The sequence below is a fragment of the Oncorhynchus masou genome, chromosome 23, assembly GCF_036934945.1.
Source record: "Oncorhynchus masou masou isolate Uvic2021 chromosome 23, UVic_Omas_1.1, whole genome shotgun sequence".
Taxonomy (NCBI): domain Eukaryota; kingdom Metazoa; phylum Chordata; class Actinopteri; order Salmoniformes; family Salmonidae; genus Oncorhynchus; species Oncorhynchus masou.
In genome coordinates, this window is record NC_088234.1 from 8,414,549 (window position 1) to 8,428,235 (window position 13,687).

General features: G+C 40.7%; 1 protein-coding gene across 1 annotated transcript; it reads left to right on the forward strand.

The window, feature by feature from the left end:
- Positions 1–9,378: 9,378 nt before the first annotated feature.
- On the forward strand, positions 9,379–12,227 carry LOC135510239 (zinc finger protein 792-like). Its single transcript, XM_064931038.1, has 2 exons — positions 9,379–9,797; positions 10,670–12,227. The coding sequence occupies exons 1-2, from the start codon at positions 9,632–9,634 to the stop codon at positions 11,788–11,790; spliced, it is 1,287 nt and encodes a 428-aa protein (XP_064787110.1). The 5' UTR covers positions 9,379–9,631; the 3' UTR covers positions 11,791–12,227.
- The last annotated feature ends 1,460 nt before the right edge of the window (positions 12,228–13,687 follow it).

The window sequence follows — 13,687 nt, forward strand, 5'->3', positions numbered from 1 at the left end:
TGGAAAAATATTCATATTTTTTTAGATTAGAAATGTACTTCTCCCTGAGAATTGTATGTTTTGAACAATGTGTTTTCTATATTTCGGTGTATTGTTTACTGACTGCTTGAGAGTGTATATCATTTTGATCACTTTGTTTATGATTTGAGAGCCGTGTTTGATTTTGAACACAGGTGAAACTGTTTTGAGGCGAATGTTTCACTTTGCGAGAGGAGTCAGAGGTTATGTAAATAGTGCTGGAAGATGAGGTTTTGTGTTTAATGTTTTCAAGGAAATGGAGCAAGGTTTCAGAAATTGTGTTTTAGCAATTGATAAAAACTGCAACTGTTTGCACATCGTTACAACACTGTATATAGACAGAATATGACATTTGAAATGTCTTTATTCTTTTGAAACCTGTGAGTGTAATGTTTACTGTAAAAATGTTATTGTTATTGCTTTGGCAATGAACACATGTTACCGATGCCAATAAAGCCCTTTGAATTGACTTGAGAGAGAGAGAGAGAGACAGAGAGACAGAGAGAGACAGAGAGAGAGAGACAGAGAGAGACAGAGAGAGAGAGACAGAGAGAGACAGAGAGAGACAGAGAGAAGGTGGGAGAGAGAGACAGAGAGAGACAAAGAGGTGTGTGAGAGAGAGAGAGAGAGAGAGAGAGAGAGAGAGAGAGAGAGAGTGAGAGAGACAGACAGAGAAGGGAGGGAGGGTGAAGAGAGAAAGAGGAAGTATCGGTTATTTCTCTCAACCTCAGCCATTTCTTCATCGTACCCACTCACCTTTATCATCAAACAACAGGATAACTCTCGCTCTTCTCTAACCCTCTCTTTCCCTTCTCTCCACCCGCCAAGCCCTTCACCTACAACTATCAGATCCAGATCTATATTGAGTCATAACCAGAACACAAACCACAACAGTTAAGCATCGAGCAGCACAAGAGTTATCTTGGCTCTAGCAGCACAAGAGTTATCTTGGCTCTAGCAGCACAAGAGTTATCTTGGCTCTAGCAGCACAAGAGATATCTTGGCTCTAGCTGCACAAGAGATATCTTGGCTCTAGCAGCACAAGAGTTATCTTGGCTCTAGCAGCACAAGAGTTATCTTGGCTCAAGCAGCACAAGAGTTATCTTGGCTCAAGCAGCACAAGAGTTATCTTGGCTCAAGCAGCACAAGAGTTATCTTGGCTCAAGCAGCACAAGAGTTATCTTGGCTCAAGCAGCACAAGAGTTATCTTGGCTCAAGCAGCACAAGAGTTATCTTGGCTCAAGCAGCACAAGAGTTATCTTGGCTCAAGCAGCACAAGAGTTATCTCGGAGACAGAGGAGCCACAACCACTGAGGCAGGTCAGATGTTCTGTGAAGGGAGGAGTACACAGCGTTGTACGAGATCTTCAGTTTCTTGGTAATTTCTCACATGGAATAGCCATTTATTAACAGTACTGACTGCTCAATAGATTTTGACTGGTAATATCAACACAGAACATAGAATTACAGTATCATAGAGACAAAGGACAAGTTTGTGAGACGCAAGGTACAGTACTGTAAAAATAGGGGTACAAGGAGGAGGAAGAACAAAAAACTAAATTGCAAAGAGCAAAGCAGAGTAGTAATTTCTGATCAATCTTGAGCTACTATGATAGAACCTGTTTTCGTTCATCAAAAGACAATGATGGAAAAATATTCATATTTTTTTAGATTAGAAATGTACTTCTCCCTGAGAATTGTATGTTTTGAACAATGTGTTTTCTATATTTCGGTGTATTGTTTACTGACTGCTTGAGAGTGTATATCATTTTGATCACTTTGTTTATGATTTGAGAGCCGTGTTTGATTTTGAACACAGGTGAAACTGTTTTGAGGCGAATGTTTCACTTTGCGAGAGGAGTCAGAGGTTATGTAAATAGTGCTGGAAGATGAGGTTTTGTGTTTAATGTTTTCAAGGAAATGGAGCAAGGTTTCAGAAATTGTGTTTTAGCAATTGATAAAAACTGCAACTGTTTGCACATCGTTACAACACTGTATATAGACAGAATATGACATTTGAAATGTCTTTATTCTTTTGAAACCTGTGAGTGTAATGTTTACTGTAAAAATGTTATTGTTATTGCTTTGGCAATGAACACATGTTACCCATGCCAATAAAGCCCTTTGAATTGAATTGAGAGAGAGAGAGAGAGAGAGAGAGAGACAGAGAGAGACAGAGAGAGAGAGACAGAGAGAGAGAGAGAGAGAGAGAGAGAGACAGAGAGAGACAGAGAGAGAGAGACAGAGAGAGACAGAGAGAGAGAGACAGAGAGAGACAGAGAGAGACAGAGAGAAGGTGGGAGAGAGAGACAGAGAGAGACAAAGAGGTGTGTGAGAGAGAGAGAGAGAGAGAGAGAGAGAGAGAGAGAGAGAGTGAGAGAGACAGACAGAGAAGGGAGGGAGGGTGAAGAGAGAAAGAGGAAGTATCGGTTATTTCTCTCAACCTCAGCCATTTCTTCATCGTACCCACTCACCTTTATCATCAAACAACAGGATAACTCTCACTCTTCTCTAACCCTCTCTTTCCCTTCTCTCCACCCGCCAAGCCCTTCACCTACAACTATCAGATCCAGATCTATATTGAGTCATAACCAGAACACAAACCACAACAGTTAAGCATCGAGCAGCACAAGAGTTATCTTGGCTCAAGCAGCACAAGAGTTATCTTGGCTCAAGCAGCACAAGAGTTATCTTGGCTCAAGCAGCACAAGAGTTATCTTGGCTCAAGCAGCACAAGAGTTATCTTGGCTCAAGCAGCACAAGAGTTATCTTGGCTCTAGCAGCACAAGAGTTATCTTGGCTCTAGCAGCACAAGAGTTATCTTGGCTCTAGCAGCACAAGAGTTATCTTGGCTCAAGCAGCACAAGAGTTATCTTGGCTCAAGCAGCACAAGAGTTATCTTGGCTCTAGCAGCACAAGAGTTATCTTGGCTCTAGCAGCACAAGAGTTATCTTGGCTCTAGCAGCACAAGAGTTATCTTGGCTCAAGCAGCACAAGAGTTATCTCGGAGACAGAGGAGCCACAACCACTGAGGCAGGTCAGATGTTCTGTGAAGGGAGGAGTACACAGCGTTGTACGAGATCTTCAGTTTCTTGGTAATTTCTCACATGGAATAGCCATTTATTAACATTACTGACTGCTCAATAGATTTTGACTGGTAATATCAACACAAAACAAGAATTACAGTATCATAGAGACAAAGGACAAGTTTGTGAGACGCAAGGTACAGTACTGTAAAAATAGGGGTACAAGGAGGAGGAAGAACAAAAAACTAAATTGCAAAGAGCAAAGCAGAGTAGTAATTTCTGATCAATCTTGAGCTACTATGATAGAACCTGTTTTCGTTCATCAAAAGACAACGATGGAAAAATATTCATATTTTTTTAGATTAGAAATGTACTTCTCCCTGAGAATTGTATGTTTTGAACAATGTTTCTATATTTCGGTGTATTGCTTACTGACTGCTTGAGAGTGTATATCATTTTGATCACTTTGTTTATGATTTGAGAGCCGTGTTTGATTTTGAACACAGGTTAAACTGTTTTGAGGGGACAGTTTCACTTTGCGAGAGGAGTCAGAGGTTATGTAAATAGTGCTTGAAGATGAGGTTTTGTGTTTAATGTTTTCAAGGAAATGGAGCAAGGTTTCAGAAATTGTGTTTTAGCAATTGATAAAAACTGCAACTGTTTGCACATCGTTACAACACTGTATATAGACAGAATATGACATTTGAAATGTCTTTATTCTTTTGAAACCTGTGAGTGTAATGTTTACTGTAAAAATGTTATTGTTATTGCTTTGGCAATGAACACATGTTACCCATGCCAATAAAGCCCTTTGAATTGAATTGAGAGAGAGAGAGAGAGACAGAGAGACAGAGAGAGACAGAGAGAGAGAGACAGAGAGAGAGAGAGAGAGAGAGACAGAGAGAGACAGAGAGAGACAGAGAGAAGGTGGGAGAGAGAGACAGAGAGAGACAAAGAGAAGGTGTGTGAGAGAGAGTGAGAGAGAGAGAGAGAGAGAGAGAGAGAGAGAGAGAGAGAGAGAGAGAGAGAGAGACAGACAGAGAAGGGAGGGAGGGTGAAGAGAGAGAGAGGAAGTATCGGTTATTTCTCTCAACCTCAGCCATTTCTTCATCGTACCCACTCACCTTTATCATCAAACAACAGGATAACTCTCACTCTTCTCTAACCCTCTCTTTCCCTTCTCTCCACCCGCCAAGCCCTTCACCTACAACTATCAGATCCAGATCTATATTGAGTCATAACCAGAACACAAACCACAACAGTTAAGCATCGAGCAGCACTAGAGTTATCTTGGCTCTAGCAGCACAAGAGTTATCTTGGCTCTAGCAGCACAAGAGTTATCTTGGCTCTAGCAGCACAAGAGTTATCTTGGCTCTAGCAGCACAAGAGTTATCTTGGCTCAAGCAGCACAAGAGTTATCTTGGCTCTAGCAGCACAAGAGTTATCTTGGCTCTAGCAGCACAAGAGATATCTTGGCTCTAGCAGCACAAGAGTTATCTTGGCTCTAGCAGCACAAGAGTTATCTTGGCTCAAGCAGCACAAGAGTTATCTTGGCTCAAGCAGCACAAGAGTTATCTTGGCTCAAGCAGCACAAGAGTTATCTTGGCTCAAGCAGCACAAGAGTTATCTTGGCTCAAGCAGCACAAGAGTTATCTTGGCTCTAGCAGCACAAGAGTTATCTTGGCTCTAGCAGCACAAGAGTTATCTTGGCTCAAGCAGCACAAGAGTTATCTTGGCTCAAGCAGCACAAGAGTTATCTCGGAGACAGAGGAGTCACAACCACTGAGGCAGGTCAGATGTTCTGTGAAGGGAGGAGTACACAGCGTTGTACGAGATCTTCAGTTTCTTGGCAATTTCTCACATGGAATAGCCATTTATTAACAGTACTGACTGCTCAATAGATTTTGACTGGTAATATCAACACAGAACATAGAATTACAGTATCATAGAGACAAAGGACAAGTTTGTGAGACGCAAGGTACAGTACTGTAAAAATAGGGGTACAAGGAGGAGGAAGAACAAAAAACAAAATTGCAAAGAGCAAAGCAGAGTAGTAATTTCTGATCAATCTTGAGCTACTATGATAGAACCTGTTTTCGTTCATCAAAAGACAACGATGGAAAAATATTCATATTTTTTTAGATTAAAAATGTACTTCTCCCTGAGAATTGTATGTTTTGAACAATGTGTTTTCTATATTTCGGTGTATTGTTTACTGACTGCTTGAGAGTGTATATCATTTTGATCACTTTGTTTATGATTTGAGAGCAGTGTTTGATTTTGAACACAGGTTAAACTGTTTTGAGGCGACAGTTTCACTTTGCGAGAGGAGTCAGAGGTCATGTAAATAGTGCTTGAAGATGAGGTTTTGTGTTTAATGTTTTCAAGGAAATGGAGCAAGGTTTCAGAAATTGTGTTTTAGCAATTGATAAAAACTGCAACTGTTTGCACATCGTTACAACACTGTATATAGACAGAATATGACATTTGAAATGTCTTTATTCTTTTGAAACCTGTGAGTGTAATGTTTACTGTAAAAATGTTATTGTTATTGCTTTGGCAATGAACACATGTTACCCATGCCAATAAAGCCCTTTGAATTGAATTGAGAGAGAGAGAGAGAGAGAGAGAGAGAGACAGAGAGAGACAGAGAGAGAGAGACAGAGAGAGAGACAGAGAGAGACAGAGAGAAGGTGGGAGAGAGAGACAGAGAGAGACAAAGAGAAGGTGTGAGAGAGAGTGAGAGAGAGACAGAGAGAGACAAAGAGAAGGTGTGAGAGAGAGTGAGAGAGAGAGAGAGAGAGAGAGAGAGAGAGAGAGAGAGAGAGAGAGAGAGAGAGAGAGGAAGTATCGGTTATTTCTCTCAACCTCAGCCATTTCTTCATCGTACCCACTCACCTTTATCATCAAACAACAGGATAACTCTCACTCTTCTCTAACCCTCTCTTTCCCTTCTCTCCACCCGCCAAGCCCTTCACCTACAACTATCAGATCCAGATCTATATTGAGTCATAACCAGAACACAAACCACAACAGTTAAGCATCGAGCAGCACAAGAGTTATCTTGGCTCTAGCAGCACAAGAGTTATCTTGGCTCTAGCAGCACAAGAGTTATCTCGGAGACAGAGGAGCCACAACCACTGAGGCAGGTCAGGAGACAGAGGTGCCACAACCACTGAGGCATGTTAGGAGACACTCCAATGTACTTGTCCTCTTGCTCAGTTGTACACCGGGGCCTCCCACTCCTCTTTCTATTCTGGTTAGAGCCAGTTTGAGATGTTCTGTGAAGGGAGTAGTACACAGCGTTGTACGAGATCTTCAGTTTCTTGGCAATTTCTCACATGGAATAGCCATTTCTCAGAACAAGAATAGACTGACGAGTTTCAGAAGAAGTTATTTGTTTCTGGCCATTTTGAGCCTGTAATCAAACCCACAAATGCTGATGCTCCAGATACTCAACTAGTCTAAAAGAAGGCCAGTTTAATTGCTTCTTTAATCAGAACAACAGTTTTCAGCTGTGTTAACATAATTACAAATTGTTTTTCTAATGATAAATTAGCCTTTTAAAATGAAAACAAGGATTAATTAACACAATGTGCCATTGGAACACAGGAGTGATGGTTGCTGATAATGGGCCTCTGTACACCTATGTAGATATTCCATAAAAAATCAGCCATTTCCAGCTACAAGTTACAACATTAACAATGTCTATACTGTATTTCTGATCAATTCAATGTTATTTTCAAGGACAAAAAAACATGCTTTTCTTTCAAAAACAAGGAATACAGGTGTGTATGGTAGTCAAGGGAATAAGAGGTGTGTATGGTAGTCAAGGGAATAAGAGGTGTGTATGGTAGTCAAGGGAATAACAGGTGTGTATGGTAGTCAAGGGAATAACAGGTGTGTATGGTTGTCAAGGGAATAACAGGTGTGTATGGTAGTCAAGGGAATAACAGGTGTGTATGGTAGTCAAGGGAATAACAGGTGTGTATGGTAGTCAAGGGAATAACAGGTGTGTATGGTAGTCAAGGGAATAACAGGTGTGTATGGTAGTCAAGGGAATAACAGGTATGTATGGTAGTCAAGGGAATAACAGGTATGTATGGTAGTCAAGGGAATAACAGGTATGTATGGTAGTCAAGGGAATAACAGGTATGTATGGTAGTCAAGGGAATAACAGGTATGTATGGTAGTCAAGGGAATAACAGGTGAATATGGTAGTCAAGGGAATAACAGGTGTGTATGGTAGTCAAGGGAATACAGGTGTGTATGGTAGTCAATGGAATACAGGTGTGTATGGTAGTCAAGGGAATACAGGTGTGTATGGTAGTCAAGGGAATAACAGGTGTGTATGGTAGTCAAGGGAATAACAGGTGTGTATGGTAGTCAAGGGAATAACAGGTGTGCATGGTAGTCAAGGGAATAACAGGTGTGTATGGTAGTCAATGGAATACAGGTGTGTATGGTAGTCAAGGGAATACAGGTGTGTATGGTAGTCAAGGGAATAACAGGTGTGTATGGTAGTCAAGGGAATAACAGGTGTGTATGGTAGTCAAGGGAATAACAGGTGTGTATGGTAGTCAAGGGAATAACAGGTGTGTATGGTAGTCAAGGGAATAACAGGCATGTATGGTAGTCAAGGGAATAACAGGTATGTATGGTAGTCAAGGGAATAACAGGTATGTATGGTAGTCAAGGGAATAACAGGTATGTATGGTAGTCAAGGGAATAACAGGTGTGTATGGTAGTCAAGGGAATAACAGGTGTGTATGGTAGTCAAGGGAATACAGGTGTGTATGGTAGTCAATGGAATACAGGTGTGTATGGTAGTCAAGGGAATAACAGGTGTGTATGGTAGTCAAGGGAATAACAGGTGTGTATGGTAGTCAAGGGAATAACAGGTGTGTATGGTAGTCAAGGGAATAACAGGTGTGTATGGTAGTCAAGGGAATAACAGGTGTGTATGGTAGTCAAGGGAATAACAGGTATGTACTGTATGGTAGTCAAGGCATACAGGTGTGTATGGTAGTCAAGGGAATACAGGTATGTATGGTAGTCAAGGGAATACAGGTGTGTATGGTAGTCAGGGGAATACAGGTGTGTATGGTAGTCAAGGGAATACAGTTATGTATGGTAGTCAAGGGAATACAGGTGTGTATGGTAGTCAAGGGCATACAGGTGTGTATGGTAGTCAAGGGCATACAGGTGTGTATGGTAGTCAAGGGCATACAGGTGTGTATGGTAGTCAAGGGAATACAGGTGTGTATAGTAGTCAAGGGCATACAGGTGTGTATGGTAGTCAAGGGAATACAGGTATGTATGGTAGTCATGGAATCTTGTAGTAGGTATGTGAAATGAGAATTCATGAGGTGAAAATAACCCCAAAACCTACTGTAAAATATGGTGGTGGCTCATTGATGCTATGTGGCTATTTTGCCTCCACTAGTCATGGGGCCCTTGTTAAGGTCAACGGCATCAGGAGCCAATTACCAGGACATTTTAGCCAAAAACCTGGTTGTTTCTGCCAGAAAGCTGAAATTTGGCCGCAAGTGGATTTTCCAACAACACAATAACCCCAAACAAATGTCAAAATCCGCAAAGAAATGGTTAATTAGCCACCAAATCAGTCTCTGGACTTGAAACCCCATTGAAAACCTGTGTGTTTTTGCAGCATACAATATAGCTCAATATTTTAATTATTTATTTTATGCAGTCATTTTTATCAAGGGTGTCAATATTTTCCAACCCCACTGTAAATAAAGTTTGATTTTATTTGAATGATGACGCAATGATCAAAAAGTAGTACAACATATTACAGGAATCTCACAGATCTGAGGGATATACTACTAAGCCAGCTAACTTGTCTAAATAGTCTGAAATAGCTTTTAGATTTTTCAAAAAAATATATGTTTGAAATGGGCATATTTTAAAGGATTCAACAAACGAAAACACATCTATGTTTAGCTTCTTATTTTTATGAACCTTAAAACCAATAGTTCGTTCTGGTTGCTTATCTAAATAGCTAAATCATTGGTTCTGCTTTGTAGGAATATATATTGAAAAAATATTTTACAAAAATTAGTTTAAAAAAAAGCGTTATAAACTGGATTATTTGTTCGTTTATTTTGGAATGTCTGGCACGGTGACGGGAGAATGGTGTCCCGGATGTTATTGATACAGTCGAATTGATTCTCCCAGATCTTGTCATACTTATGATAACCACTGCTTTGTCCACATGTCGTCATTATTTCCTTCCTTATTTGGTCAGTGAACGAACTTGCACAGCAGTAAACACACACCCCCATCCAGCTGGTGACGCTGTTCTGTGTTTGTCGCCACTAGAACCAATGAGTTTTGTAAGATTCATTGACTTGAACACGGAAGTGGGATTGGGAATGAGTTTGTTTTGATTTGGAACATTATTTTTGTGGAGTAAAAGAAAGACCACTGAATTTAGGACGTGTCGGGGGCTCGTTGATACCAAAGACTCCATATTCACTCCTTGCTGTGTGAAAAGTGAATGTGATCAGGAGGACCCATGTCAAGAAACCATACTATCTAAATAACCAAATACTGATTCCACTGAAAATGTCTAAACTACAGTCGTTGCGTGTGTTTTTAAATGAGCGTTTAACCGCGGCTGCTGTGGAGATTTTCGGTGCAGTTGAGAAAACGGTAGTGGAATACCAGGAGGAGAATGATCGGCTACGGAGACTGCTGCGGAGGGCACCGGAGATACCACTATGTAGAATAGGTTTGTACATAGATCTACTGATAGTTAGACATAGTTATACTAAATTATTAAAGTGGTTAGACCTTCGGTGATATAAAAAAAAAATAGTCCCGACGTGCCAATGCTTCCTGTTGCTTGGACATGAGCGTCACACGTCACCATTACGTCCTTTGTCACAAATTATGTTTCCATTAGCTCAGGAAGTGTCATAGTTCAGGCAAATGTGAAATGCAAAACACCTCTGTGTTAATCTGTGTTTTAAAATACTGCATAGTATTTTGTGTTTATAAAATTATTTTGGGGTGATATGAAGGTATAGTTTCTAAGGTTCACAAAACCATTGTGCACGCAAGGATTATTAAAGATTAGATGGTGTCTGCGTGACTTTTGTACATGTTGGCCGCGGTGTGTTCCATAATAGGATTGAGTACCCAAGTGAATGAGAGAAAATACCCAGATAACTACACTCAGACATGTTTAAAGGCTGTGTTTAAAGGCTGTGTTTAAAGACTGTTTAAAGGCTGTGTTTTAAGACTGTGTTTAAAGGCTGTGTTTTAAGGCTGTGTTTAAAGACTGTTTAAAGGCTGTGTTTAAAGGCTGTGTTTAAAGGCTGTGTTTAAAGGCTGTGTTTAAAGGCTGTGTTTAAAGGCTGTGTTTAAAGGCTGTGTTTTAAGGCTGTGTTTAAAGGCTGTGTTTTAAGGCTGTGTTTAAAGACGGTTTAAAGACTGTTTAAAGTCTGTGTTTAAAGGCTGTGTTTAAAGGCTGTGTAGACATACATGCCAATAAAGCCATTTGATATTTTAAAATCATAGAGATCTATAATTCATGAGTGATTCCAAATGTAAATGTAATTCTCTGGCAGATCACCTCTACCCTCGTCTCCTTCCCTCCAGACTCGCTGCAGCTCTCTGTCTCTGAAGAGGAGGTTCCCCCTGAGCAGCAGCACTGTGAGCAGGAGTGGAGCCCCAGTCTGGAACAGAAGGACCCAGAGACCAAACAGATTAAAGAGGAACAGGAGGAAGTCAGGACCAGTCAGGAGGAAGAGCAGCTTCAAGGTCTGGAGCCTGATATCATGAAGTTCATATTCACTCCTTCCTGTGTGAAAAGTGAATGTGATCTGGAGGACCCACTTTGGTCCTTGACTCTTCCCCAAACCCAGACTGTGGAGAACAGAGAGAGAGACTCTAAACCAGTGGATCCCAAACCTTTTGTCACTGTGACCCACATTAAGGGTCTCTACATTCCCTGTGACCCTCCAGGTAATCAAAACAATGCCTCCAGACACAGTTCAGCTGTAAGCAATGACCCAGTAGGACTTGACAGTAGCCCACCATTGGATCCCAGTCCACCATTGGATCCCAACCCACCAATGGGGGAACACTGTTCCAAACTCTGCACCACGCCGAGAAAAACTAGCCACTTTCGTGACTGTGGTGAAACGTTTGCTCTGAAAGCTGAACTGCAGAGACATGTGACTCTTACCAAGAAGAGACTCAGTGAATGCAGCTTCGGCAATAAACTCAACAACTCCACCTGTAAACTGAAGGCCCATGTCCAACTCTGTCACAGTGGGAAACTCTGTATCTGTCCAGTTTGTGGAAAGATCATCAAATACAAAGGAGATCTGTCCAGGCACCTGAGTATTCACACAGGAGAGAAGCCATTTGGCTGTGGTGACTGTGGGAAAAGCTTCTATCAGAAGGGAGACCTAAGGAAACATATACTGACTCACACACAACAGAAACCATTTAGCTGTGGTGTCTGTGGGAAAAGCTTCTATCAGAAGGGGAACCTTACAGATCATATAAGGACTCACACAGGAGAGAAACCATTTAGCTGTGGTGACTGTGGGAAAAGCTTCAATTTGAAGGGGAACCTAAGGAAGCATAAACTGACTCACACAGGAGAGAAACCATTTAGCTGTGGAGACTGTGAGAAAAGCTTCACTCAAAAGTCTAACCTGCTGACGCATGTGAAAAACATCCACAAAGGAGGAAAGCAGGATGAAAATTAGGACAAAGACCTTCTGTCGGAAGATGGGAATTAAAAGGCAGGATGTGGACAACAAACGCAAAGCAACTCTGGATCATTCATGATGTGGGATTCAGATAAATACATGTGTGGTAAACATATTTTTGTAAAGCTTTCTATGTAAATAAAGTTTGATTTGATTTCAATGATGATGTAATAATCCAACAGTTCAGAGTTCACTATTTGCAAGTGAGGTGGTCCTCCCCTAATCGTTTGCATCGGCCTGATGGTTATATCAGCACATTTTCTGAACATGTGGTCATTTAAGATGTGTATACAATTATCTTTGTTTTTGTGGATAAATTTACTTCTGACAGATATCTTTTATGAAGCTTTGCATTTTAGAATGTCTCTAAATGTACTGAGAGAATGGTCTGACTTGATGTTTTCGATATATTAAAACGTTTACTTTACAGAAAATGTGTGTCTGTCCAAGAGTTTTTCTCACCCATTTTCACTAAATACTGCTCATTCATGATATTGATTTAATATTGAATCGAGTAATTATATTCAGTTTACTTCTGAGAAATAATTTATTCTTACAGATGATCCTATATTTTGATACGGAATAGATGTGGATCCTAATTTTACTGGACTCCTCTTCCCAACAGCTAAAGGCCCCGAAGCTTCTGCACATGTATGATATTCTCTACAACTTGCAGAAAACATGCTACTCTGGTGAATGGTGCTCGTTTAAGTTAGATCAAAGCTGAATAAATGTCTGCCAACCGAATATAATAGCATAGTGTAGCATGCGCCACAAGGCTAAATATGTGCTTGATTGAAATAAAACACAGGTTGGCTACAGTTTGTTAACACCCTCTGCTCTACAATTCGCACACTGTAATCATTAGAAACAACTCTAGATAACTAAGAAAATCGAAATGCATATTCCCATGAAAGTGATTGAGACCAACAAATGTGTTGTTTCCATCAGGCCTGTGCCTGCCAGTACATTTGTTTATCCGACATGTACTTTACTCGCATAAAAAGGTTGGAATAAATCCTGGTTATGAGAAATGTGAAGGGACGGTGACAGAAAAAAACGTGTGTTCAAAGTAGAGATAAAGAAACAGAACATGATCCAAATCTTTCCAGGGGGCGGAATGGGGCGTGTTGCGGAACAGGGAGGGGCGGAAAGTGACGGTTACCTACAGATCCGCAGCCTTAGACACTTAACCGCAGTTCGTCTGATGTCGAGGTGTAGTCATTGTTTCCTTTACTATGGTTGTCAGTGGTTACCACAGCAATAAAGTCAAATTGGGCTATAACATAACAATTCATGGAAATATAATAAAAGGTGCCCTTAATTTAAGGTTAGGCATAATTTAGCAGTGTGGTTAAGGTTAGGTTTAAAATATGATTTTAAAGGCAGACTCAGTAAGTCCCAAATAAAATGTCACTTTTGGGGGGGGGGGGGGGGGGGGTTAAACATCACCAACACAGGAGGATGCTGTGGCCGTACCAGAGCGAATTGAATGGCATGATCTGTTTGATACCATTCTACTTACTTATTCTGGTCCAGCCATGACCACCAGCCCGTCCTTCTCAAATAAGGTGCCGCCAACCTACTGTGAAATTTCTCAAAATGTATAGATGAGAGATTCATTCGCTATTTCTGTCACTTCAAAGTTATAATGAAGGTTTTACGAATTACAAGCATGCGACAGCAGCTTTGGTTACAAATTGCAGGTCAAATGTATCCTGTTAATTACGATGCACAGCCGATAATTACTCTTGTGCACGTTCCATCTGTTCCCGATTCATCCACGACCACAGCAATACTCACATCAACAATACATACAGTATATCTAGCTATATCCCGCTCAATACAAACGAAACTCATTATAAATAAGAGTTGAGTGTTATTTAGCTGACAA

Coding starts and splice junctions, on each gene's coding strand:
- LOC135510239 (XM_064931038.1), top strand. CDS start 9,632: ATGTCTAAACTACAGTCGTTGCGTGTGTTTTTAAATGAGCGTTTAACC. Junction 9,798..10,669: donor GATACCACTATGTAGAATAG/GTTTGTACATAG, acceptor CCTTCCCTCCAG/ACTCGCTGCAGCTCTCTGTC.